Source organism: Larus michahellis, chromosome 15 (genome assembly GCF_964199755.1).
Source record: "Larus michahellis chromosome 15, bLarMic1.1, whole genome shotgun sequence".
In the NCBI taxonomy this organism is placed as follows: Eukaryota; Metazoa; Chordata; class Aves; order Charadriiformes; family Laridae; genus Larus; species Larus michahellis.
In genome coordinates this window covers 7,152,008-7,180,004 of record NC_133910.1, presented here as the reverse complement: position 1 = coordinate 7,180,004, position 27,997 = coordinate 7,152,008, and the positions used below count along the sequence as shown (strand labels likewise).

Here is a 27,997-nt window from a genome sequence, read left to right as displayed (position 1 = left end):
CCCGCTCTAATTCCATTGGCTGCTTCATCGCAGGGCGCCCCCCACTTTGGACGCTACCGGATACACGCCACGTCCGTCAAGCTCAAACTGTCGCCGGCCCCCGATCTGATTGGAGAGATTGTGGCTTTATCCCCGCCTCCCCTCGGGAATTTCACCAATGGAAGTTTGCTTCACGCCCTTGTCCCGCCCCCTCCCGCCCCGGGCGGTGTTTCCTTCCGATTGGTGCAGAGGAAGGCGTCCCTCTGACGTCAGCGCCCGCCCACCTCGCGGGAGCGCGTGGAGGCCGGGGGGTGTGGGCGGGGGCGTGTTTAGCCGACGCGGCGCGCGGGCTGCTGCCATTGGCCGGCGCCCGGCGTCACGTGGTGGCGGCGGCGTGTGGCGCGAAGGCGGAAGCGCTCCGTGTCGGTTGCTAGTGGCGGAAGCGCCGCCATTTGCCGGCGTGTGTGAGGAGCGGGCGGCGGTGGCGGGACGATGCCGGGAGCGCGGCGCTCGCTGGCCTCCCCGGTGGTGAGCGGCGTGCTCTGTCCCTGCGGCTCCCCGCGGGCCTCCGGCGCGGCGCCCGGCCCGGGGGCCGAGGGCGGCAGCGGCGGCGGGAGCGCGGGCCCCTGCGGGCGGTCTGTGTGCGAGGCCTCTGAGCAGGACCGGCGCCTCCGCGCCCTCTTCCAGAAGCTCGACGTGAACCGCGACGGCGCGCTCTGCATCCACGACCTGGCCGTGGGCCTGGGCCGCCTCGGGCTGCACCGCACCGAGCTGGACCTTCTGGTGAGTGGGGGGCGGCAGGACTGAGCCGGATGGGGCTCCGCAGGGCCGTTCCCGCGGGGTGAGGGAGCGACTGGCCGCCCCGCTCATCCCGCGGCGCTGGGCGGCCTCCGGAGCCCGGATCCGTCCGCCCTCGGGAGCCATTAAGCGCCTGGGCGCGGGGAGGAGACCCGCCGGGCTCGCGGTGGCAGCAGGCGCCTGTTTGTTGCATGGCAGCGCTGGCAGGCAGTGACACTCCTGGTCACTGAGCAGCCTGAGTGCCAGCAGGCGTTTGTGCGGTGGGACACACTGCTTCTCGGCTTGTTTGGGCACTTCTGGGTACTCCCCTAAAAGCAGCCATCGCCTCTGGCTTGAACGCTAACCCTGAGGAGTCAGCTTGCTTACCACCCCTAGGCGTGTACGATATTAACTGCAGACATTTAAGATTGAAAACATTGTTTGGGCGGGAAGAACCATAAAAGAAAACCCTCTTTCACCGGGTCCGAGCGCTGGGAAGCCTGCGTGCTTACTTAAATTTGCAAAAGACTTTTTGGGAGGGATAGGTGCAGTCAGGTGGTTGTGCGGTTTTCATTGTGACACTGTGTTTCCTCACATTGGTCTGTTTGGCACCATGTTGCTACTCAAGTTTCTTGCCCAAGATGGCTTTTACTTGCCAAACTCACTTGTCTATTTTATGGGGTTTGCACATGGAGTACATAAAATGTGCAGCGCACTGACTTTCTACTTCGGTGTTGGGAGCTGTGCTCTTTTGTGGTCACACAGCTCTTTGTGTGATGCTGTACACTGATGATTCTAGGCTTCAAGGTTCAACATGGTGTTGCTCTATTTAACTGTAATTAGTGTAACTTACCTCTGTATGACTGAGAGTAATGGGCTTGTCCTCAGCTCATAGTTTGGCCCTGCCTAGTCTCGTGTATTTTATATGCAGGACCATAAAAAAGCTGAGTATTTTGGGAGGATAACAAATTAACACATGGGCAGGAATGTGCCGTCTCAGAGTGCCTCAATCCTGCAGGAAGGAAGAAGAGTTTAAGGGTAACTTCTGAGTCACTGAAAAGACATCTAATCCAAGTGACAGTTCTTATTCTCTCCCTGTCCTAGGAGTGGTGCCCCAATTTGTCCAAGTGCTTTAATTGCATGTATCCATCCTTTCCAGAGTTGCTAGTTCCTTTCTAAGTTTGAACCCTCAACATCTTAACTTCTAACACTTCTTTTTGGTTGGCATCCTTGCTGCTGTGAAGTATGAGAATTCCTTGGCGGCGTGAGGCTCTTGTGAGTGGTTTAATTGTGCTGTTTCTAAAAATAACGTTAGTGCCATGGTGATTTTCTGCAGTGTGCGTTTTGGTAATGAAATCTGATTATACCATATAAATCACCTGTGCATGCCCTGTGAAATGCTGACCTGCTGCCACCCATGGGTGCTGAATCGTTTACTGCTGGCAAGTCTCTCATCCACTAGAATGTTCTGTGCTTATGCCTGCATGCCCGTCTTGGTTGGCATTCCCTTTTCTTCCCAGGCATGTTATTCAATCCAGCCTGACATTCTCTAAGCTTGGAGGATGCACCGTAAAACAAAATGCGTTTTTACTTCCCAGCAGAGAATTTCTTTGCTTGCCACACTGCGGGAGCAGCAGAGAAGAACCATTCTGCAGGGACTGGAGCTGCTCTGTCGGAGGGAAGCGCTGTCTGGATGCTGCTTAACAATCCTGTCTTTCTGCTGAAGCCCTTGTCTGTCAGTATTGTTCCTCAGCCCTTCACTTCCTCTCCTTCTCTTCCGCTGTGCAGGAAGCGGCTGGTTAGATGAATAGAGTTTGCAAAGCATTGTTAGTATTGCTGGGCATCCCCTTCAGCAGTGTAAAAAGTGTCTGTTAAGAATGAGGATGCAGAGTTCAGAACTCTTAAGTTCCAGTTAAACATGTGGGAACGGTCCTCGGAGAGCTGGCTCGAAAACTTCCGCATTGTGTAATTTTTAGGAAAATCAAATAAGCTTCCTGTTTCCCAGGCAGTTCTATTAATAAGTCTTTCCTTTTTCTGCCCCATCCTAAGCTAATAACGGCACCTTGACGCTTGGGGTAACTAATGGGAAGTCACGCTCAAGAAAAAGTGCTTAAGTGTCGAGATGAAAACCTTTTTGATCTATCAGACATGGTGTTTGTAGACTGATTTAGGCATAAATCACATGGATTGCTTGTGATTAGTAAATTACTTTGTGGCTCTGGTGCGTTTTATTTTTCCTTTCATGCAACAGTAAATTTGATATGGGAGTTACCTTCTCATGTTTGGGAGACAGATGAAGAAAATATTAGACTCCTAATGCGAGGTTATTGCCAATCTGAGCTGTGAGTTGCTAATCTCTGTGCGTCAGTAGGCTAAAAGTACTTGTGGTAACAATAATAGTTTTGGGCTGCAACTTGAAAAGAAAATGAGCAATATTTTGGCTCCTTCAATGCTTCAGAGTCCTTACTGAGATAAAACCCTTTGTAGCATTCTTGGAAAATTGCTGCCTTCTGTTATAGAGGTGGCCTTCTGTCGTGGGGGAGAGAAAGGGTTGCACTTAGATGTCCTTTGAGGTGGAATTTGCTTATGTAAACGATGCATTTTTTTTTTGTAACTCATGCTGTTATCTTTAAACCATTTGACAAATACAGTGTGCCAAATCAGTGAGCCTTCTAAAGAAACGCTTGTTTGCACTGGCTAGCATGAAGCAATTCACATATTTCACTGTGCTTGAGCAGTAAAGTGATAACCATGTGAAGAATTTTTTTAAAGGCTTTCTTGTTCTACTGTGTAAAGGGATAGTCTTTTACTGCTAAATTACATCTACCTCTGGAATAGTGAATCTCTTGTTACTACTGCTTTCTGACTTTCCTCATGGAAATATTTATATAGACTTATGGAACTGGAAATATGCACTTAATGGAAATATAGGTAGTTGAACCAGATCTATGTTTCCTACTTTGTATCTGGAGATGTTGTGTTGCTGAAAGGATGTATAATGGTAGTGTTTGTGTACTTGCTAATATAACTGTTTTTCTACTGATCCCAATTAACTGCAGTGCTGGAGGCTATTCTAAAACTTCATCTCTGCTGCCGAAGTTCCAGACAGTTTGAACTGGTGGAATTCATCCCAGCTGCCTAGAGGCAAACTGAAGTGGTGAACTTTGTTTGCAACTAAACCTTTTATGGTGGTGCTGAGCATCTTCTGGTGGACTAATTCTCTCAGCTTTAAGAAACAGAGCAAACATAACCCTTGTCTCTTTTCAGTTACAAGTGTTCAGTTGCCTCTGCTGTGATGATGATGATGATGTCCTCCTTGGCCTTGTGATATTTTCTTCTCCCGAGTTCATATATGTGACTGCGTATGCTGCCTCAGTATCAGCTTCCCCATGTGAAACTACATCAGCTTCCATTCTGCTGAAATCTTCACATCTGCTTCCATCACCTCTTTCTTAGCCTGGTATCTCCTCTTTGGTCTCCAAGTTCCGACTGTCCAAACTCCCACATAAGTTCTGTTGTTCACTTTTCACATGTACCAAAGAATTGTAACTGCTACTGCAGCTGGACTCTGTGTGCTTCAGGCTTCTCCTCTGAACAGCTTTGCTTTTTAAGTTCCTCTGGATTCTTCCAGCTGTCAGATTGCTGTATCTGTGCTGTTCTGGGAGAGCTGATCAGTTAGCTGTTTCGTAAGCGACTCCGTGGATGGATTGAGAAACTCTGTTGTAGCAGCTGCAATCATAAGAAGGTTTAATCTTATTTCTGATCAATACTTTATCTTCTGTCATGACGTCACTTAATTCTTCCTTTCAGACTCTTTGTTTCTGTAACTATTTTACCCTCTGAGACTTTTGAATACTCTGTATTCATAACGTACTAAAATTTGCAGCAACTGTAAGGGGCAGAGGAAGCAGGGAATCTCTTCTGTCTGATGTTTTCACCTGTTTTCCATTCACAGTCATCTGGAAAAGGAGGACTTGAGTTTTTATTGTGTCACAGAAATCTGTTTATGATAAAAAGAGCAAAATTCTAATACTGTTCTGTAATCTAGACTGGAATTTCTCTCCAGACTTACATACATTTAGATACAACATCTTCATGGTCTGTGCGTCTTGAATCCTGCCGGGGCAGTTGTGGAGCTTTTAGCCAGGCCTTCGTAATTCATCATGGAGGGTTGAGCAACACTAGGTCATATCAAACAAATGAAGCAGTGTTGCAGTTTGAAATTCCAGTTGAAACCCTTCCTTCTGCTGAAAGGTATTTGCCAACAGCTTCGCAACCACCCATCTCCTGGCTAATCCCAAAGCACAAATCTGGATACCCTGAAACAGTTAACAAGGTGAAACTGCTTTCAGTAACATGGTAGATAACTCCATGCATTGCTGTATAATGGGCAGTAAAATAGCAAGCAAAGAAGGTCATGTTTGCTGGGTCTGGAGGGAGCGGAGGCTTGTTCTAGCTCTTTGTAAATTATGAAGTGTGTGGTTTGATGAAGGCCCTGTTCTCATGCACTCGGCAAACCTGGTGCAAGAGCAGAACTGTAGGTCAATGATTTAGTTGTAGATAAAGGCTTTACATCTGTGCTGAGCGGGGGTGTGAATTCTGGGTTCTGTTACCTTCTCTGATTTAGGCATGCTAAAGATGCAGATGAACTCTGTAATCAATCAAGTGAGTTCTTGACAGCTGCTGCGAAGACTTGGAGAAGAAATAGAGGGATTGGCTTTGGCACAAGGAAACTTCTCAGAGCGGTGTCGGTTATTAATAGATTTGGCCAGCAACTGCCTACAGCGAGAGCTTTGCTGGGCTGGAGGGCGCACAGTGACAATGGACGTCAGGGGACACTGGCTAGCACGCTGGCTGCCTGCCTTTGTCACTCTGCCTGCACCGAGAGGTCTTATGGGGAGGGCAGGAGGAGAGGGATGCTGGAGACCAGGGAATCTCTCAGCTTGATGGTTAAAGTCTTTACTTGGACTTGGTCTCTGGTCATCAGATGTGCCTTAGCCTGATTAATGTATTAAACTGGCAGGGCATGTCCACTCAGTGTTCAAAGGGGTAGGTTGGAAGCCAGTTTTTAGGTGCAGATATATACGAGAGGAGCTCTTGCATAAGTTTACCTTGCATATAAACAATTGTGGATTAGGCAAGTGGTGCCTGATGTTCATGTATGTACAGGACCAAGTGTATAACTCTTAAGAGAGATGCAATCTTGGGATCTTCTCCAGGATCGTTTTTTTTTTTTTTGTCCTATGCTGCAGCAAACTGGAGGAGCCTGGTGCTTCTCAGGTTTATTTAGCTGGGACCTTTGTCCTATTTGCAGAGTGATAAGGAACGAAGGATACTGGCTGACCTTTGTGGGAGAAAAATGCAACTTTGACTTGAGCATATCAATTTTAAATGTTGATGTTGTGTGTGAGTCTCCCTTGCAGAAAGGCATCCCGCATGTTACTGACATGGTCTCGCAGTGCTATGTTTCCTGTGGGATGGGATGTATTCTGAACTCTGTAGTGAAGTGAAGGGCTGTAGGATCCCCAGAGCCCCAGTGACATGAAACAACAAAACTCATCCAAAGCAACTGATTGTGCCTGTGTAGAATATGCAGCAGGGTTTTGGTCTTTCAACATGTGTTCTGCGGGACTTTTTTAGTGACCAGGGCTAGATGCCTCTGAGTACTGAAAAACGCCTCCTCATCTCTCTGTCCTCATCCACATTGGATTATTAGTCAGATTACTGAGATAAGGGCAGGTGAAAAAACACCAAAAACCCCCCCTAAAAACTGGACTTCAGTATACTTATTGTTTCTTTTAATTTTTTTAAAAAAGAAACAAAACCAGTGGTGAATCTGGGTGAATATTGAGCAGAACCCTTAAATCGTTGACAAGTGTTAATACAATGACATCAGAACCATAATAAGGACTTGGTTTCCTCTTTGAGAGCCCTACAAAATGGTGATGCTGCATTTCTGTGCTCTGTTGCATATATTATAACATGATATGGTGTTAGGAGGAGGAGAAGGGGGAGGGACTCTTCTTGCAGACCTACTTGTAGCAAATGGTAAATGAGTCTTTGTTCTTGTTCATGTGCTATTGCTATATTTGTCCCTCTGAATGTGGGACATAAGCACACTTTAATGATGCCCCAGACTTTGTCTCAAGTGGGGAAGCGGAGCTGTGATAACCAGTGTCAATGTAGAAAGGCAACAGAGACGTCTTAGTTTTTCTAAGTTACGTGCAGTGAGCTGCGGGGGAGTTTCTGGCAGTTAAAGTGGCTTACAGTAGAGAATTATGCTGTAAGAGAAATTGTTGAAATTTTTAGATCATGAGTTGCTTGGAAAGGCAGAGCTGTTTGGTATGTGAATCTACCTCGTTTCGCCCAAGGAGAACCGGGGCTGTGTGAGAGCAAGCCTGGGCCTGGGCCATTGTTTTTCACGAGCTGTTTTCTGGTTAATTTAGTGCAGCGAGAATCTGACTTTCTGAGTACTAAGGATGCCCTTTCTCTTGGGCCATCCATGGTTTTTCATGTGATATGATACGACCTCGGTGGAACTTGCTGTTCTGGGCTCTGGCTGCGTACTATCCCTCCTTGGCCAGCTCGCTCTGTATTTGGCACTGGCCCCTGGTTGCCTTAATACGTCAACTGGAATAGCTAATCACTTGTGCCAGGGATCCTATAATGAGGTGACCTGCCTTTCTTTGTAATGTTCAGTGAACTATGGTGTGTCACCTTAATATATTAATGTAGATGAATGCTTAAGCAGTAGTGGCCAAGACATTTGGATTTTATGGCGTGTTGCAAAAAGCACTGTGCAGGGTTAACTTCGGCTTTCTAAAAAGTGGGAAGTACTTACGTTTTCGTCTTTCAGAAATTACATTTGAAAAGATAAGAGGTAATTGAAAGAGTCACGGTGGCCCGTGTCCCAGCTGGGGCAGGCTGGGTGCTATCTGGGTGACACACGTGTAGGCAGTGCTCCTCGGGGTGCTTCCAGGAGAGCTCCCAAAGGAGATGAGTCACTGCTGATTCCAGTGGGGTCACCTAAGGAATTGGAGACACGACCGCTGTGGCAGACGGAGGAGGAGAAGGGTCATAGCTGCCAGCACAGCTCCCTTCCCTCTGCTCCCTTTTCTTTTCACCCTTCCTCCTGCATTTTTTACATGTTAGCTAGCTGTCTGGTGACGAGGCTCACATTCTTCCTGGAAAACGCTGTACACTTAGTCAAAAGTCTTCTGGAAGCCATCTTAAAGCATATAGTCTGAGTCTGAATTTCTGCCTGGTACTAGCAGGCTGGAAATGGCATGTGCCTGTTTGAAAACTGGAGTTTCAGACTTCGCAGGTACTAAGCTGTGGCCCACGTGACGTGGCTGAAAAGGATACAAGATGCCTTGGGTTTGCGGCTTAAAACAGAACCTCCCTCTGACAGCTCGCAGTACTGAGGAAAATGTTGTTTTAATTAAGCACAACATGTCACTCTCTTGGTCTTTCCTTTCTCCTTTGTCTGCATTTGGATAGGTTACATGACTTTATTGTCTGCTTTTCCTCCGGCTATCTAATGACTATCCATTTTGGTGGTGTTGGATTCTGAGGCCAGCTGCCACAGGCACCTTCTGTCCCCAGTGCCTGGTGTGCTGGCCGAGAGACAGCTTTCAGATCAGTCCTGGTGCTTTTCTGCCTGCAAAATCCTGGGCTTGATTCATGGAAACAGCTGGAATTGGAGAGCTGACTGTCTGCTAATGAAGCCTGGGTTGGGAAAGCTGTTTCGGTGTGGCCTAGGTGTTTGCTTGTGATTTGTAGAAAAAGTGGATTTTTATTCCTCATCTGTTCCTTTGTGTCACCTTTCAGGCTGGACTCACGGTATTTATTGCATCTTTTCTTATGTGTGAATGATTGGCTTCGTGATGGTGTTGGTAGGGTAATACTTTCCTACGAAGTCCCTGTAGGCGAGCAGTTGTTTTGCCTCTAGCTATAATCATCTTGCTGGTACTAGGTTTATTATTCTGACCTAATAAAATTCCCCACTTGGTAAAAGAAATGTGTTTTTTTTTTTTTTTTCCCTAAATATGATTAGAAAAGCCTGTCTGTTCTCAGGGAGCTGTGTGGATTAGTGTGGTGGCAGAATTCCTCTGTGGTTTCCTTTAGTGAGGACAAAGGCCAAGGAAGCATTGCTGAGTTTTTGCTTTAATTGCACCCCAGGCATGTAATTTCTTGCACAAATTATTATTTTGCAATGTAATCTCTGCATGAACAAAGGAAGATGGGGTCCCTGCCATGCACGCACCTCCAAAGCTAATACTATGCAGAGAAACTCTTAAGAAATAGTGTCAGGTAACATCAGCTGTTTTAATGAGTCCTTGTGAGTAGCAACCACTGAGTGACCACTGAGGGCAAATCTAAAGTCCCACTCGGGTACTTTGCCTTCTGTATTGTGTCCTGTAGCTCCAAAGCGGTGGTGCCAGTCTCCTTGCTGTCACCGCAGGCAGCTCCAATGCCCTTTCCACAGGCAGTCAGGCTTTTTTGGAGCACATCCATGAGTAGCCACCCCAGCAGCAAGCTCTGTAATTTTTATCTGGCTTAATGAGGCTGTCGGAGGAGCATGGGAGCAAGGTAAGTGCAGAGCTGATGTGGATATGTAAGACGACATCTTTTACCAGCAGTAAGCTTCAGATCAGTTCACTGCTTCTTGTGAGACGACAACCTTAGGCTAATAAAAGCTGATTTTGAAGAACCGTGCCCAGTTCAGAAAATCTGCTTGAGAGCATTAGAAACTTTCAAATGTCATCTTAAAGGATCTGATTCACCACGTTTTAGAAACTACTTTAACTTTTTTGCTTGTAGTTGTGATGATTGGCAGCAGCTCAAGGTAATTGAGGCATGACAAAAATTTCTCATTCTCTTCTGCCTGTACCTGGGCTGCTGAGTACATCCCAACTAGAACTGGACTGTGCTGTTCCTCAGAGTGGGACAGGACTTTCCCACACCCCAGTGTCACCGCCTCTGAATTTTGTAAATTTCTTCTTGTTTTGTTATTTTTTTTTGTGTCCAATTTTAAGGTAAAAAACTTCATTGCATACCGTATGTAGACCTTATGATTAAACAGCATTTTTTTCTTCTTAAGTAATTCTGAAGTGTATTTGCAGAAGAATTCTCTTTTTAGTGTGGTATTTCTTCTATGTACTTGTCTCTCACTTTTTCCATTACTCAGGTTGGTTAAAGCAATTCAACATTAGCGAGTTCCCAAGTGTGATGTTTAGTGTTCTTCCTCTCAAATTTATTTGCAAATTGGCTACTTAAAGCCTACAGTCTTTCCAGGTTTTGGATTATATTTTCATATCTAATGTCTGTAAACCAGAAGCTTCCTACAGTCTGTCACTCTGAAAAGTTAAAAGCTGAAAATGGATGTTCCCTGCTCGCCGTGGATCTTGCTGTGCTACTGTGGGTAGGGAACCTTGGCTGACGGACACTGTAGTCTGTACTTATTTATCCTGCGTGTTAAAAAACTCAAACTGTTCTCTTATGGAGAAGTCGTAATACTTTGGAAAGTGAGGGATGCAGTGCCCTCTGTCTGTAGATGCAGAAGGCAAGCGAAAATCTAGGGCGACAAAGTAAGTTGTTGGTACTTTAAAATGGAAAATGAGCCCTTACTGTCTCCAGCCTGGCTGCCAGATGTGGGCTGCTGGGTTCCACCAAGGTGGGTTGATGTTTCTGGTGGTGCCTGGTTGGGAGGCCGATAGCCCCCAGCCCTGCACAGCTGGGGCTGTGAGCAATTGCTGCTGTGGCAGTAGAGGGAAATGTGGCATTTCTTATAGAAATTCAGGGAATGTCATGTGTTCTGTGCTTATATGTTGATATATACTTGTAGTCCTGCTCTGGCTAATCCTACCCTTGACTTTGGTTAAAGGCTCCTTCAGCAGAACTCGGCCTGTTTGACTAATCGGCAATAGTTTAACCACAGCGTATGAGATCTTGCATAGATGAATAGCCACAAATGCTGTGCAAGCGTGTCGCCGTGTTGTGCTGAAAGCCAAATGGCAGAAGCACAATGCAGCACCAAAGAGCTATTGTAATGATGGATGAGACTATAATAGACCAGAGAGAGCGGGTGCAGTTAGAGGTTAATTCAGCCATGGCTGGGAAAAGCCAGCTTCTCTCGGGAAAACCATCTGCTGCTCTAACAAAGAGCTGCAGCCGAGCCCCAGAAGCGGGTCCATATGTGTTTTGGACAATCCTGCCTTGTTGAATTGCCTTGGGGCAGCGGCTCCTGTGCTCTGGATGCTGCCCATCCCTGCCTGACGGAGCTTGGTTGCTCTGTGGGGCGCCTGCTGCGTGGAGGGCGCGCTCCCGCCCGGCTGCGCGCGCTGCCTGCCTCCGGAGCACCGCAGTGTTGGGAGCCAGGATTGGCTGGGCACTTGCTGCAGTGGGGACGCAGCCTGGGTGTTCAGCCTCGCCGCTCGGCTGATGTGCTGTTAGGATGAGCTGGGACACGAGGGTTAATTGGCAGCTCTGAGAAGCTTCTCTCGGAGAGGTTCATTTTTAGCTTTCCTCTTAAGCGCAGCATCTCGGCTTCTCTGTCCAAGCAGTCTCCAAAGCTCAGCGTCTCGGCTTCTCCGTGCCAGGGGTTTTGGGCTTTGTCTGTTGCCATCAGATTTCTGAGTTTCTGGTACAATGAGCTGCTTGTCAGGCCAGGCACGACTGCAGTAGCAGCAATTTGAAAAGGCAGGAAGAGTCCGCAGGAGCGGTCTGTAAAGAATCTGAGCCCGTGGAGTCGCTGGGTTGAACCTCCTGCTGGCTGCCGTGCCGATTCCCGTCTTGGGGGTGCTTGGTAGTGCAGTCACATCATCCTTGGCAGCGGGCAGCTCCTGAGTGCGCAGGGTTTCCCTGCCTGGGACACTCGCTGGAGCAGCAATGCTGCAGACCCTTTGGCATTTTCTGTCTAGCTTCTTTCCCAGGGCCATATGCCAAGGTCCTGCAGATGAAAAAGAGGATGAGGCCAGAAACACCACCCCACTTCCAGGCCCCGGGGAGAAAGGGCCAAAGATGTTGGGGAAGCCACAGGACAGAGGGACTGATCCCACTGAAAGGAGACCAACTATCTTACTGGTGGTTGGACCCGCAGAGCATTTTCCAAAGGTAATGGGATATCCAGGGGCCTGAGGAGGGGTTGGGCACATGACAGTGGAGTGTGGGGTCTGCTGGGAGTAGGGGTGTTGCAGGTGGAGTGGGCGAGTAGCTGGGGGGTGTCTGTGTGTATTTGGGGAGGGGGGAGAGGAACAGGGAAAGGGAGCAGGGGCCAAGGTGTGTGGATGCTAGAACGGAAATGTGGGGGGACCAGGGGAATGACTGTGAAGAGTAGAGGTGATCTAACCTTTTGGATGTAATATTCAAATGTGGGGGAGAAATGCTGTTTAGAGGCAAGGGGGAATACGGGGGTCTTGAAGGTTCCTGGGCAACTTGTAAGAAGCATGACTGAGAGGGCAGGGAATGATAATGCAGGTTAGTGGCGAGTCCCACCCCTGCACTGGAGACTGGCAAAGGATCAAATAAATTCTAAAATGTTCTGGAGTCAGTCTCTGGTAATTTGGCAAACCTCTGGAAAAGCTAGTGTGTATTGAGCAAATGAGTAACTGTATTATTTGAATGGTGCAGCCCGGAAGAGAGGAAAGCCTGTCCCTGGGGAGCGGGTGGCATAAGGGAGAGTAAAATCTGCGTGAGGATGGGAAGTTCCCAGGGGGTGGGAGAGCGGGGACGTGGTGGGTGCGCACAATTGGCGGAGAATAAATGGTGAGGCTTTGTCTGGGGGGAGGCGAACAAAAGCTGCTTAGTTTAGTGCCTGGGCTCCTAGCACAGTGCTGGCTGACTGCAGTTTGGGGTTTATTTTTGATGGGGAGGGAACGGTGTCCGTCTCTCCTGAGGATGGTGCAGTCAGCTCTGACTACATGTGGTTTAAGAGCAAGGGTGTGACCTGGGATTAGGGGAGATGGAGTCGGGCATAACCCCTGTGAGTGGTGGGAGCTTGGGATAATACTAAAAGGCTGCAGCAGGGGTAGGGGTGCATGACTTGCAGTATCCAGTTTATTTAACAAGAATCGAGCATGGTTGTTGCTCTAAGCTTTCTCTCTAAAATCGGGGATGGACAGGTTTGAGTTGTAGAGGGGATGAATATCCTTTCTGCTGCCTTTTTGAATGGAAACAGGCAGGGTGGCATTTCTCATTCTAGGGAGCAGAAGCCACTCCCTGCTTGAATCAGAGTCAAAAATCTGCAGGGACTTTTGCCTTCATCCCTATTGTTAGCAGTAAGCACTGTGCAGCCCCTTCAAAAAGAGGAGCGTGCGCGTTTTGAGAAGAGGAGGACTTTGGTGCGCAGAGGTTGGAGAAGGACAGAGGCTCAGAACCGAAGGAGGTTGTGATGAAAACCTTGAAAGCGGAGGGCTGAAAATCTCTGGTGTCTTCCAGGGAACAATGCTCCCTCAGTCAGGGAGAGCCCATCTGTTCACACCTGCAAATGAAGCTTTCTCTGAGACCTGATACCAATCTCCTCTTTCCTGTGTGACCCTGGGAAGTTTTGCTGCATAGGAACCTGAAAATTAGCTGATGGAGAAATACCTAGAGGATAAGGATGTGGTAAAATGGAGTTTTGCAGCTTAGGAAGTAACTGCCCATCTGCTAGGAGGTTGTGACTGTGTAATTTTAGCCTGCCCTGATTGTAAAGTAAAACGCAGCGTAAAGCTCTTCTGTTGAGGATTATGGAGATATGTTTTACCTTGTGATTCAGGCCAGCTAATACTGCATCCAGCCATGGTGGTTCAGTTGACGGACAGTAACTTGTTAAGCTGCAATGACTTGTTTGTGCTGATCAGATATCTGTGTTCTAATTACCTGTCTGAAGGAGAAGTGTTGCAAAAAGTCTAGTACAGCCTTAGGGATAGATTATAAACCACTGTGAGCAAACAGTATTATTTGGTGTTTAAAGGAAATGTGGGGGACACACGGCTTTTGTTCTCTGCCACTGAATGTCTGTGACCTTGGGAGAAGTCTCTTGACTGGTATGTCACTTTGTGTTGTAAAGACGCCTGTAACTGCATATCTGCTAAAAACACACAGAATATCATGCCTGATACTTGGGTCACTGTAAGGAATTTGCATGTATCAATAAATTTGACCTGCGGCGCTTCCTAGGCCTGGCTTTTCCATCCTCACGTTGTAGTTGGCGTGTTTCTGCTCAGATCCTTGCTTGAAGGTAACGATTTCAACATGAGGCTGTTTCTGCAAATGTGGAAGAACATGCTGATTGCAAATGTGATGCGTTGGCCCCTGGGTGTGTGTACACAGGAGAGAGGTATGATCTGCCCCTGATGTCACCATCTGGACTTGTAACTTTGGATCTGTGTGTTGTCAGTGGAACAGGTCACCTTTCCTGGTTACCTTTATGTCAAATACTACATAGTGTTGTCTGCCTTCCCTGGTCTCTATCCTTCCCCTTGCACAGCCTTGGCTGGCTGCAGCTCTTTACTCTGCTGGGGTCTCTTAAATGATTAACTTCCCTCCTTCATACACTTTACACTTTGTTTGTGCTTTATGAGGACTTTCTGTACTGTACAATTAAATATAAGCTAGTTTCCAGAAAATAAAAAATACCAAGTCAGCAGGACCTAGTGAAAACATCGAGCAATAGCAGTTCTCTCTCTGGTCCATGATGTACTTGCCCAGAAAGCTGTTTTGCCTGTGAAGGAGGATGTTATGTGGCTGTGACGCTTGCTGGCACTTGATATTTTTAGAGACTTTTTTTTTAGCAGAGTAAATTCAAAATTAAACAGCATACTTTCCTGCTCCTTGTATGGCTGCATCCTCCCATCCTTTGGGAGGTACCTTCTGGAGCTGATGTAGTAAACTGGTGATGAAGCAGATGCCTCAAAGAGTACAAATGACTTGGAAAGGTTATCCTTGGAATGGCAGGGTGTTGAAACTGGTAAATCATGCAGCATTTAAATGAGAACCAAATCCTATAAATAAAATGGACAATGAGTTTGCAGCTTCCTTGATGGCAAGAAAAGTGAGCCTTCTGTAGAAGAAAGACAGACCCATCTAGTGCTCCCTTTAGCAGAGGAGGGTATCAGCTAGGCTGGCTTCACATCAACCAAAAATGTGTAGCTCCAGCTCTGGCTTCATTGGCAGAATTGATGGATGGAAGAAGGATCAGGGAGGAGTGACTTGAAAGGGCTGACTTAATTTGGAGCTCTGTGCCCTGTCCTTGGATTGATCAGGAATAGCCAGTGCTAATGAGGGATGTACTGTCTGTAGCTCACCCCAGAAGCCCTGGGGTGGGTGTGCGGCAGTCTGCAGCTGTATGGCCACATGCGGACCCCAGGGGCTGGGGGACCGGGACCAGCACCGCCTGCCTCTGCCCAGCCTTGGGCAGTGACCCCATGCTGGTTGTGTTCAAGCAGCACTGATCCCCCCAGCTCTGGAGAGCTATCTTGCTTTTGAGTACTTCTAGGTTTACCGGATTTCTTTTAGGTGAAATCTAAATACTTTTTAATGCCTGTTGAAGTTCCTTTTGTCATTATAACCAGAATTGCTGGTATAAACTTAATTCGTAATCTGTCTCTCCTTCTTAGCTTGCTGTCCTGTAATTAATACCCTGCTTAAAATCAGCTTTCTTAACCTCGTTACCTTTCTCCTTCCCACTGACGTAGGTAGTAGGGCTTTTTTTCCAAAAATGTGCAGATTTTGCCTTTTGTCTCTAGCTGCCAACTCTAGACAAGAGTTTATTAGGAAAATCTGCATCATGTTGGCATAGCAACTGAGCACCAAGCAGCTATAACAGTGATGCTTGGCAACTCGTGGGAAGGACTACGGAGGATTTGAAGGCTTGGTGGGGCAAAGCTGAGTTATGTTCATTCATTTACTACCTGGAGCTGGACTGGGGGGAGTTGCTCACCTTGGTCGGGCTGCTGAAGGCGTTTGCTTTTGGCCAGTGGTGTGTAGCATTAGGGTGCTGCTGGAAGTGTGAGACCCGGCTCGGTGGGAAGGCTGGGGTGTGCTGTTGGCGTGCATGGGGTGAGCTGCTGCAGCTGATCTTTAAGAGGATCTGGAGCCCCTGAGAAGATCCTGTTTTCGTGCGGAGAGACGTCAGCAGGGAGTAGGTTAAGCCTGGTTAGGTAACGCAGCAGCGGTGCCATGGTAGGTGAGGTGACAGGGGGAGAGCGTAGGAAACTTGTAGGTCACGATTCTCAAGGGTACCGAATTGCTGCGAGTCATGATCCATTAAGCTTTTAAAAAAAACATGTACTTTGAATAAAGCCCCAGATTAAATATTCCCAATTTGTGTGATTGACATGCAGTTCCACAAACAGCTTATTACAGACCTTGGCTTTTATTTAAAGCTAAAGAACAAAATACCACGGTAAAGATGAAAAGGCCCCTTGTGCATTAAGGTCTGAGGAAGGGAATGCTTACTGGACTTTGCGCTGGACAGGCACTCTGTTTAAACAGAGCAAACACAAGAAAATGTTGCTGTGTCCGCAGTGGTGGGGAAAGCTGTTAGCTGGACTGGCATAAACCAGTTCAGCAAACATGTTGTGTTACTTCAAGTGCAGGCAGGATTATAGTGTTTTCGTTATTGGCCATGTTTTTTTGCATCTTCCTTGTATGATAGCGTCTCTTTGACAAATATCAAGCCTGTAGCTTTATTTTAAAATTCATGTTAGCAATCGGTAATCCTGTACTGAGCAGTGTTGTTACCTGCTGCACTTCTTCGGTATTCCTGCTGTAGAGCTAGGTGTTATCCCATACATCAAACTCCACTAAATGCTCAGAAGCCTGTAATTATGTCTGCATTAAATGATGCATGTGCCACGCTCCCTCTTCAGCCTGATGAAAGCTCAGGAGCTCGCTTACAAAGCAGTTAAACTGTAAATGGTTAGAAACTGGAAAATGTTGTTCTGCCTGGGCCACTTTTCGTTATAGCCCATATCCAACTGCGATGTTTAATTGTAGTTGGAAGAGAAGGAAAAACTAGTAAGCTGTTGTAATTGCTGTGTGGATGCTTAGCTAGGAGGCTTTGAAGCAGCTGGGTCTGTTTTGAAGCCTGCCCTTGATTTTAGTGGTTTTATGGGTTTCCAGCACAATGGCAAACCTTCTCCACGGGCTTCATTGCGCTGCAGAGATGTTGGTATGCAGGGGTTGCCTGCTCCTAGCTGGCACAAGTGGTTTTGGGAGGACATCCAACGAAAGCCAATCAACTCTGGCATAGAGTAACATTATAAAAGTGGAATTTTGAGGCTTTTGCTTAAGCTGGATATCCCAAACATGTATGAAAGTAGTAGGTGGAGGGCATCCTGCTCTTGCTGTGTTTTAGAGGAAGAATTTTAGGAAGACAGTGAGAGTTCCCCTGTGTTTTATGGTGGGAGAGGTTATGATCAAGACTGGTTCCTACTGTGCTGTGTGTGTAAATCCCTGGAGCGGTGAGCACAGCATCAGAAAGGGCCGATCGGATCTAAGGAACAGTAAGTGAGCGTCTTGGATGTTGGCCAAAGCCTCTTGGGTTAAATGAGACGCCCGGTAAGAGTTAACTTGCGGTGAGCGTGATGTAAGGTCTCTGGGATTAATGGGAGCCTGGTGTTGAGCAAGGGCAGGCAGCTCACATGCCTCCTCCGGATCCGGTGTCTGGGTGGGACTGTACAGACACGGCTTCCCTTTTAAGTAGAAGGGCAGGGCTTGAACAGCCAATCCCACCGGAGCCGGCTTCGCTCATAGGCATGTGTCATGAGACTCGCTGGCATTTCCTTTCCACTACGCACTGAAATTAGCTCCGGGAATCATTCAGTTTTACTTCCCTTCCCAGTTGGTCTGAGCAGGGCGGCTGAGTCTCTGGCTCAGAAAGATGCTCTGCCTCTGCCTATATGTGCCAGTATTCGGGGAGTCGCAGACGGAGTTTGAATACTTTGAGTCGAAGGGGCTGCCGGCTCAACTGAAATCGATCTTCCGACTCAGCCTCTTCATTCCTTCCCAGGAGTTCTCCACCTACCGCCAGTGGAAGCAGGTATGGCCCTGAGGGAGGAACGGGAGGGAGCAAGCGAGCAATGGAGGGGTGGTCTCCAACACCCCGAGGGGCTGCTCAGAGGGGAAGAAGTTCGTGGTGGCTCTGTCGTAATAGCTGGGTACAGCATGGACACGTTTCTCTTGACCCTTGGCAGGGATTGGTGAAGCAGTGTGGAGTGGGGCTTTGTCTTTTTGATTCTTTTGGCTTGAATCTAGTGAGATCTCAGTGCATCTCAGATTGTTTAAACCAGTTGATTTCATGCAAGTTAAATAGAAAAAGGGTTTTTCCAAACTGTGGATTCCTCTGCTTTAACAAGTCTGCTCAAATACAATGTTTCACATCCTCTTCCTTTTCCTCCTTACACGTTTCTGCCCGCCCCCCTCCTGCCAGGAGGTGTGTGATTATATGAGATTTAATGTCAGCTCGCGCCGATGCAGGTCTCGCCCCGGTGACGGTGGTGGTGAGCAGGTTGGTGGTGAGCCGGGGAGCGGCTCGGCAGCGGTGGGTGGGCTGGGCCGGGGGAGGTTGTGCAAGAGCCTTTCCCTTCACTGCAGAAGGGAGATGCACTGAATCCATGGAGCGCTCCGTCTGACTTTCCCAGCCCTTGCTTTCAGCCTCCTGCCACTGATTCTCATCCCCAGGCTGTCAAGAGCCCGGGCAGCTGATTACTGGCCAGCAGAGCTGGGTAGGCTTTTTATACCTTTGTGGAGACACACAGATGGGGGATGTAGCAGGCTTTACGATGTGTTGGAGTCCCAAAGCATGCTGCAGGGGCTGCGTGTTACGCAGGTGACCACAGAGGCTGCTCTTCCTGAGCAGTTCTGTCTATGGAGATTTCATATTTGCTCTGAAAGGTGAAGAGCTGCAGGCAGATATTTGTTCGCATCTCTGGAGAAGATGCTGGAAGCTTGGCTTCCTCACCCTTCACATATGTGTTGTGGGTGACTGTTGGACAGGCTTGCAGCATTTTTTGTGACAGTGGAGGACGGTGGCTAGCAGGGCAAGGCAGCTTCTGTGACCTGTGGTCTCTGCTCACTCACTGCACATCCCTGCCGTTGTTAGGGGAACGGGAACAGTTGCACCGTCACATCTCTCTTACAGTGCCTCCGAATTATTAATGCCTGTCAACTGGTTGGGGGTTGCCTGTCAGAGGGAAGCCCTGATTCAGCTGTTCAAGGCCAATCTGCTGACATGTGGGGGGTGTCAGTCTATCTTTAGCCTACAAGTTGAATGTGGGGTCATATCTGAACTTTACAACAGTCATATGATAAATTGCAGGTTAAGAATACTGGGCACACCTCAAAGGTCAGGGCAGCTGGGACAGCGCTTTCTTATTTAAGGTTCATAATATGATTAGGAATAATCCTCATAGCATTAGGGCTAAAGTGACAGGACTTGGTGGGGTGAGAGAGGGAGGATTTTAGTAGTGAAGTATTTAGTATTGAAGTCATTTTAAAATGGCATTGAAGCAAAGACTTAAGGCTTTTGAAGGGGACTGGTGCTCACAGGCTGAGGAAATAACACAATAAGCTTAGGTTTGCCTATACCTTTGAAGGCTAACTATTGAACAAAATATTGGTGAATAGAGGGTTAGCCTGGTGTTTGATCTCAGCTGAGAGCTTCCTTAACAACCCACCAGCTGTTCACAGAAATGTTACAAGAATTAAAACAAAAACTTAGGTGATGCAGTCGACTGAATCACACCTCATTTAGTGTTGCTCCCTGATTCATATTGAAAAAGAGTTATAGGCTGTCAAAGGCAAGTGACTGAACAAGAAGGGGAATGGGAACTCCCTCAGCCACATTCTTGCAGTCTGGACATCACCGCTCCTGTCAACAAGTAGCCATGTGCCCTTACATAGGACAGTGTGTCTGCTATTGCTCCATGCCGAAGTGAGTTAATTAGTCATTTACCTTGTCCTAGATGTCTGGCACAGAGTCTGATCTTGATTTTAGCCTTGTCCTACTAAGAACCTTTTCTTGTTCTATATGCACCTTGCGGAAACTTGTATAGTGAAAGCACATAGCTCCAGGGTGCCTAAACCAGTTCATAGGAGTTTTTAGCTTTGGCTGTGTCCACTAGAGCTGGACAGGCTTTTTCTGGTTGGAGTTAGTTATTGCCAGAAGGAGTTTACTTCTCCAAGGATTGTAGCAGGCATGAAATTCCTTCTACTGTTCAGGATTTTTTATTACCTGAAGTTTTGTGATTTGCTTTTTATGCAAATCGGTTGTCTTATACTTAGTTCAAGAACCTCCACAAGGGCTTTGTAAGGTGTTAATCAAGACACAGGACTGAGACTAGACACATGATACTAGCAGAATATCCCTGATAAAAGCATGAGGCATTTCATCTACGTAATTAACTTTGGGAGAGACAGTTGTCTGGAGTCAGGTGACTTTTCTACACTACTGCTTTGCTCAAATTTCTTTGAGGAATTATAATTCTGTCAGCTGCTTTCTGGAGAAAAAGTCAGTTTTGTAGGAAACGATCTTTAAATATGGTGGAAGAAGGGGCAGTTCTGCCTGAATGAACAAAGGAACTGACAGGATTTGGTTGTTTTCTGAACAGAAAATTGTGAAGGCTGGAGACAAGGACCTGGATGGACAGCTGGATTTTGAGGAGTTTGTTCACTATCTCCAAGATCATGAAAAGAAGCTGAGACTGGTCTTCAAGAGTTTGGATAAGAAGAATGATGGTAAACACCTTTCTCATGCTTGTGAATAGACTACTGCATGCGTTAGCTTGTAATACATAGACTTGAGCTCACTGGTTTATCTTTGCAGGCCGTATTGATGCCCAGGAGATTGTACAGTCTCTTCGGGACCTGGGAGTCAAGATCTCTGAACAGCAGGCTGAGAAAATACTGAAGAGGTGAGGATTCAGCTGGTTCTTCTGTTTTACTGTTTGAGGGGGTTAGAAGGAAGTGTAGGGACATGGAACCCATCTCCTTTCTACCCTGTACACACTTTCCAGAGACTTCAGCTCCTCCCTTTTCACCCATTACTCCTAATTTTGATTTTTTTTTTTTCCATGAATTGACACTTGTAGTGTCATAATACGTTATGGAGAGTTACTGTCACAATCTCTTATCTTACTGACCTGTTGTGGGGAAGTGCTTTTGCATCTGAGCTGATTTGCATCCCTGTCTGATTGTCTTGCTGCCTTGAGCTTGCTGCTTTGGAGAGGGACTGTGCCGTTGCTCTTTAGAAATGCTAAATGCTTTATGCATGTGGCACTAACATGTTAACAACCACTTATTTGTGCTGTTTTTTCCTCTTTCTTTCCTCTGCTACCCTCCCTCTGTCTGTTTGCCTGTGTGTCAGAATAAGGACGGGACACTTCTGGGGTCCTGTCACCTAGTAAGTATTACTTTCCCTTCAGTGTCAGTTATGTCCCTAAGTTTGGTAGGAGGGGGTGTAACTACTGCTGGGGGTCAATTAAGGGGGAGAGAGAGGGGAGGAAAAACAGAACCCGCTTCTACCTCTCTGCAGTGTTTAGTGAATAGAAAACTTCCTAGCTTTGTCTTGTGTCTCTTTAGAAGTCTTTTAGTAGTTGCTTTGCAAAGCTTTTTTTGGTGTAGGTCTGAATATTCAAAGGGAAGGGGAGGAGGACTTTGTCACCCAGTGGGAGTCTGTACTCATCTAATGATAAATCTTTCTAGCATGGATAAAAATGGGACAATGACAATTGATTGGAATGAGTGGCGTGACTATCACCTGCTGCACCCAGTGGAGAACATTCCTGAAATCATCCTGTACTGGAAGCACTCCACGGTAAGAAATCGTTCTTCTGCAACAGGTCTCGGTCTTTCCCTAGCTTCTCCAGTCAGAGTCCTGGCCCCCAGGAGCTGCTATCAGCAGTCCCTATCTTTCTCTTCATGCTTCAGTGGCTGCCTTGTAGCCCTAGAGGCCAAATCGCTTCCTGTCCTGTTATCTTGCCACCTACCCCTGGCACGGCTTCTGAAGCCTCTGGCACAGGTGATAACAACTGCACATTCTGTAAGAAGATGAGGGTGTTCACTTGGCTTGCACCTCTGAGAGCTCATACCAGTGGCCAGCCCCCACTGGTTCAGGACCTGTTAAGACTAGAAACTGATTTGACAGGCAGCCGTCCTTCCTGGAGATATTTCAGTGTGTGTAAATAGCATGTAACGAGATTAAACTGGCTGCGAGCTTCGAAGGTTCCAGAGAGGTCCAGCTTTTTTGCCATGCGGCTGCCCCCGGTTGGTCATTTTGTTCCTTGCTATGATCCACAGTATTTTAATGCAGAGAAATGTTCAGTAGTTGCCAGCTTCTTGGACAGAAGTCTCTGCATTTTAAGGTTCCCCCTGTGACGTGCTATAGCAGTGGCAGTTCCTGTCACCAGACACGGCAGTTGCTGGCCATAGATAAGCTGCTGACTTGGAATAGCATATCCAGTGGTTCAATACTTGGCACTGATAAAGAGCAGTAGAACTTTGGCAAGATCACTAGCTGATGAAACATTTCTCAACACCTTATACTTTTGCAGATCTTTGACGTAGGAGAGAATTTGACTGTCCCTGATGAGTTCACAGTGGAAGAGAGGCAGACAGGGATGTGGTGGAGACATCTGGTTGCAGGTGGAGGTGCAGGTGCCGTGTCCAGAACCTGTACAGCTCCCTTGGACCGCTTGAAAGTGCTCATGCAGGTATGATGGAGCAGCTCCGGTTTGTTTGAATACTCAGGCAGATGCCTTTAACATTCTTGGATGCCTAGGAGATGATAGTGTTCATCAACACAGTACAGCACTCTGGCCAGGATTAATCTCATTGCTCTTATATTGCTATTTTTGAAAGCTTTTTGGATTATTCAAATCGTCGAAGCCGGGTTAAAAAGTTCTTTATTGACTAGAAAAAACATAGAGAATCTTTTGGGAGGTAGATATGAAAACTGTCAATAGTTAAGAGAGTTTTGTAGTTTAGGGCACTGGAAAACTTGGGTTTTGATGAAACAGGTTCAAGTCTTGCATTCCCATGAGAGACTGTGAGGCCATGAGAGTTGAAGTGGTTGTGGTGGTCAGCTGGCAGAGCTAGTACTCAATTATAAGTATTATCTGAGTTAGAAAGGGCATAGAAAAGCTTGATTTTTAGCCTGTTCTGTCACTGTACCTGCTCTTGAGCCAGCTGAGAAGTTTGACCTGGGTAGCGATCCTGTGCTAGGTATGGGAGTTGCCTATTTAACCTTTCCTCCCATTCCAGAGGGAGATATTGATTAGGTTCATTAGTTAACACTAGACTTGCCAAAAAAGAAAATAAGGTAGCTTTCCTATTGTAGAAGTTATCTGGAAAAGGGATTAAAGCCTTGGCAAATCTCTGGGTAAATAAAAAAGCGCCCTTTTGTCCCTGGATTATGGAAAAACGTAGCACTGTCGTAATCAGGACTGGAACTAATCCAAGCTTGCTCTCTGTCTCCCAGGTTCATGCCTCCCGCAGTAACAACATGTGCATCGTTGGCGGTTTTACTCAAATGATCCGAGAGGGTGGACCAAGGTCACTGTGGCGAGGGAACGGCATTAATGTGTTGAAGATTGCACCGGAATCTGCCATTAAGTTCATGGCCTATGAGCAGGTGAGTAAAAGGGCACGGACGAGTCTGGCTGCAGAAAGGCCTGCAGAAGGACAAGCTGAAAAAAAAAAAGACAGCTGAGAAGTCAGAGAGTCTCAATGTCTGACTGTTTTGGCTTCTACAGATCAAGCGGTTCATTGGTACTGACCAAGAAATGCTGAGGATTCACGAGCGGCTGTTAGCTGGTTCTCTGGCTGGGGCCATTGCGCAGAGCAGCATCTACCCGATGGAGGTGAGGAAGGTGGCTGAGAATCCAGCCCATGAGGGGTCATGGCAAGGTGCTGAGATGGGAAAATGAGGGTAGAATACCAGCACTGTGATAAGTTGATGAGTTCTTGGAGGTGGTATCAGGTAATACTGCTTGCATGACACTTGCTGTAGTCCTGACCGTCATGCTCTTAAGAATGACATTGTCTATATGTTTTTCTCCTATTGATTCTCCTGTAGGCCTTCATGGTATTTATTCTTGTCCTCTAGGTTCTGAAAACACGGATGGCTCTGAGGAAGACAGGACAATATTCAGGCATGTTGGATTGTGCCAAAAACATCCTTTCGAAGGAAGGAATGGCTGCCTTCTACAAAGGCTACATCCCCAACATGCTAGGAATCATTCCGTATGCTGGTATTGACCTGGCAGTCTATGAGGTATGAAGCCTTGAACCTGTTGTAGGGCTGTGCTGCTTGTGTAGCTTTATCACTGTCAGACCTGTCAGTTACTACAGGAGTTTAAGTAGTTTTTCAGAGCTTTTCTGATCAGCCTTATGGGGCATAAATGGATTTTTTACCCAAAATGGCCTAAAAGAATAATCCAATATGATGGGTCTTCTTTTAACATCATGCATAGTCCCTTGTTTCTTTTTTTTTTTTGTGGGCAAATTGCAGCAGAAAATTAAAGAAGGGATTTTCCCCAGGCACTACAGTAGCGGTAGCTCAAAAAGATTTGAGAAGCTGAGTGCTTCTGGCTGAATTTACACATAGCTTTCTGGGCCTTTATGCTAGATCCCTTGTGTAACGTGATATTCTTTTGATTGCCTCTTCAGTGCTAACATCTGGCTTGTTCCTTCCAGACACTAAAAAACGCCTGGTTACAACGCTATGCTGTCAACAGTGCCGACCCTGGAGTCTTTGTTCTGCTGGCTTGTGGCACCATCTCCAGTACCTGTGGGCAGCTTGCTAGTTACCCGCTGGCTCTGGTGAGGACACGCATGCAGGCCCAAGGTGAGAACTTCTGGGAACTGTGGGAACTCCTGTCACGGTCTCTGAGCAGGGTAAAGGTCCTCCAGTGTAAACATTGCAACAGCAGCCTTAACTGGCCCGTGCAGCTGAGCGGTAGGCTGTTTGCCATGCTGTAAGTGGACAGTGGACTTTGTGCTGCCCTTAGCATCTGGGGCCAAGCACCTCCAGGACAGAGGTTCTCTTTTGCTCACATCGGGAGTTTTGGGCTAAGGGCATCTGTAGAGGAGTTGGAGAAAATGGCTGTGATGTGCAGCGTGACCACGGCTTGCTGAGAAGTTAGATACTGTCCCCCGTGAAGCACCTTTGGTCTGTGAACATCCACAGGAAGCACATGAATCAGAACTGCTCTGATACAGCTGTTACTACCTTAAAGTGTTTTCACCACGTAGACTGCATTTTTTTATTGTGGCTTTCTCTATTGCAGCTTCAGTGGAGGGTGCTCCTGAAGTGACGATGAGGGGACTGTTTAAACACATTCTGAAGACAGAAGGAGCATTTGGTCTTTACCGGGGTCTGGCACCGAACTTTATGAAGGTCATCCCAGCTGTAAGCATCAGCTACGTGGTTTATGAGAACTTGAAGATGACTCTGGGCGTGCAGTCACGGTGACCAGGAGATGCTGAGGACTTTGAACTCTGAAATCTTGGGGTGCGATCCCAAGACGTATAGCCATCTCTCATTCTGTGAATGTGTTGACACTAAGCTGACTAAGCAAAGCTGTGAAATCTCAGATCGTTTGTGAGTCAGTAAGGGGGAGGGGAGGATCTGGTGTCCTTTGCCATCTTGCTACTCAGAGCTCCACGTAAACCATCACATGGTCCTTTTCATTGGGCCTTCTGGGAGACCAGGAGGGGAGCTCCTGGGAAAATCTAAAGCGCAAATTGCTGAGGTCAGTTCCCAGCAGTATGGCAGAGCGGCAAAGATTTAGGTAACAGGTCTGCTTTCAGAGTATTGCGTGTACAGAGCTGTTTGCCTGCAGATGAGCACCTTCTGACTTGCTGAAAGAGCTTCTTTTTCCATTCAGAGAGCTTCTTTTTCCATTCAGTTGTTTAACTTCCTACCCATTGTTTAAATTTGTACAAACCTTGTGTAGGAGCTGCTGCCGCACCAGGCTTGTTATTATGTTTACATATATTCCTTTGGGTAGGAGACATTCATGTTCTGCTTCCAAGACTTGACATGAAATGTAACTTTGAACTATACTGGTTTTGAGGGCTGGTGGGCAGTGGTTTATCCGGTCAGGTTGAAGGTTATTTAGGCCAGCCTGATGAAGAATTAGGGTTATTTATTTTTTTATAGGTTTAAGTGTGTCTCATAAATCCACTAACAAGATGCACTTACTAACAGAAGCAGCAGACTAGAGCCTGCATGCCTGTATCCTTTGCATGCTGGGATTGGCTTGTCTTATACTCAGCAGGGGCTTGGAAAGGGGAAGGCAGGAGAGCCCTGGATGGACCGGCACCTTGATGCATGGCTTTAGAGAACAAAAGACAATATTTCACAGCTCCTGTGCAGTTGTGCTCCCAGCACGACGTGAGAGCCCCTGCGCAGCGCTGCATGGACTTCTGAATTCCATTCTGCCTGGTGCCAAGGTGGACCTTTTCCAAACCCCATGCCTACGCTGCTATCTATCTCTTTAGACCTCTTTGTAGATTGATGTTCAGGTTTGCATTAGCAGGATGGAGTCCCCAAGCCAGGAGTATGTCTGCTGTGGGAAGGGGTGTTAGGGAGAGGGGCTGGTTGTCACTGGGAGAGGTGAGCTTTCAGTCCTGAAGATGTGCTTGCTTTTCTTTCAAAGGGTGCTTTTCATAAGGCTAAGGGAAAGAGGTGGCTTTAAAATTTCTCTGACTATGTTATGGGCTACTTCAGTTGATAGGATCCGGCTTCTGAGGCCTGGGAGATCCTCATCCAACTTTTTGTTTTGGGCAAAATGGACCAGCGTTGCATTCCACTGTTTTACTGCTTAAAGCATATTTATTTTGTATTTATTTGAACAGAGTTATGTCAGACTATTTTTATAGACTTGTTTAAATATTGTTACTGTGCTTGTATTTCTCCTGTTTTAAAAAGTTCTCTATTTGTTCTCTTATTTCACACAGCTGAGTCGTGGGGAGGGATGCTAAAGGCGTTTGCGTACCTTCCCTTTGGGGCTCGAGCTGCCTTTCCCACGTCTGGGGTTGTTGCTGGAGGACCTCAGCTCAGAGAAATTCTGTAGCAAGAAGCCATGGGAGAGAAGGGAGCTGGTGAGGAAGCAGTACTTTGGGAGGAGGAGAGAGGGTGCACTATGAGGCTCGCCTTAGTTTGGAATTGCCTCTGTGTGTGGCTGGAGGGGTTTCAGGTGGACGGCTGAAGTTGGGAAGTAGAAGGTCTGTGTATGTTGGATGTCACAAAGGCTAGTTGAGAGCGATCTTGGGGAATCTTTAGGTAAGGGGGGAGGGGAGAAATCTCAGGGACTAAAGAAAAAATACAAGTTTCCAGAGAAATGGAAGGAAACTTGCACTTGGACACAAGCTGCTGCAGTTGTGCTTTGAGGCTGAATCAGCAGACCTGCTGCTCAGCCAGGGCTCTTCACATGCAAGCGGGCACTGTGGAGAAGCGTGTGAGAAATTGGAAAAGGATTTGCTAGCACTCAGCAGCTGCTTTTTCGCTGACAGATTTTGGTGGTTCATGGAGAGTCTTCCAGGTGAGGCTCTGCCTGGACTATCCAGTCCTGTCAGTAGTTAGCCACATGGAAATCTAAGCAATCTGGATTAGTGATATGATTTTTTTCCACCCCCCCCCTTCTTGAGACCTGTCATAAATTCTGCAGTGGCTCCTTCCTACCAGTGTGGCCTAATGGGAATATGAATATCAGAATGCAAAAATCAATGCAAAATGACAACCATCTTTGTAGCTGTAACCACAAATTGTTATAATGCAAATCTAACTCAGATTCTTCATGTAGGGAACAGTCTGCTAATAAAGGTCTGTCAAAGAGAATCCCTGTGTCTGCATCTGTTTCTTGATATGGTTTATTGGTGCTGTTTGTGGCCAGACTCTTCCTGGGAGGATTCTCACCAAGGACACTGACACCGGGAATGGCTCTCCCTACGAGAAGGTGGGAGAACAGAATTCTCTAAAGACAAAACCAGCAAACCTGAGACCAAGGCTAATGATGGCAGTGATGAGTCAGGGCTGTTCCCATACTGTTAACCTGTCTCTGAGCGCTGCTGGACTTTGCTCCTCTGTGCAGTATCCGTAAGTGTTCAGGGAAGCGTTTCCAGAAAAGCTGGAATCTCTGTAGTCCAACTATGCCCTTGAAGGAACCTGGGTTTCAAAAAGAAAGGCTTTGTACAATTTTTTTTCTTTCTTAAAAAACCAACCAGGAGCTATCCTTGAAGGTTATTCAGGAAC

The 27,997-nt window shown here is 47.0% G+C and overlaps 1 protein-coding gene across 6 annotated transcripts; it reads left to right on the top strand.

Annotated features, from left to right (window-relative positions):
• Nucleotides 1-406: 406 nt before the first annotated feature.
• On the top strand, nt 407-27,583 carry SLC25A25 (solute carrier family 25 member 25). Of its 6 annotated transcripts, none has more exons than XM_074608510.1 (11): nt 407-762; nt 20,352-20,478; nt 20,567-20,654; nt 21,107-21,142; nt 21,445-21,556; nt 22,293-22,451; nt 23,219-23,371; nt 23,493-23,600; nt 23,846-24,013; nt 24,436-24,586; nt 25,029-27,583. In XM_074608510.1, exons 1-11 carry the CDS (start codon nt 472-474, stop codon nt 25,211-25,213), a joined length of 1,578 nt encoding a protein of 525 aa, XP_074464611.1. In that variant the 5' UTR covers nt 407-471; the 3' UTR covers nt 25,214-27,583. The 6 variants fall into 6 exon arrangements, with proteins under 6 accessions (XP_074464611.1, XP_074464612.1, XP_074464613.1 ...); XM_074608512.1 differs by lacking the exon at nt 407-762 and adding an exon at nt 11,153-11,871; XM_074608514.1 differs by lacking the exon at nt 407-762 and adding an exon at nt 17,498-17,782.
• The last annotated feature ends 414 nt before the right edge of the window (nt 27,584-27,997 follow it).

Bases quoted from the DNA above. Each gene is read 5' to 3' on its own strand.
- SLC25A25 (XM_074608510.1), top strand. From the start codon at position 472: ATGCCGGGAGCGCGGCGCTCGCTGGCCTCCCCGGTGGTGAGCGGCGTG. The intron at 20,655-21,106 runs GTGAGGATTCAG...CCTGTGTGTCAG, and splicing joins GCTGAGAAAATACTGAAGAG to AATAAGGACGGGACACTTCT. The intron at 23,372-23,492 runs GTGAGTAAAAGG...TGGCTTCTACAG, and splicing joins AGTTCATGGCCTATGAGCAG to ATCAAGCGGTTCATTGGTAC.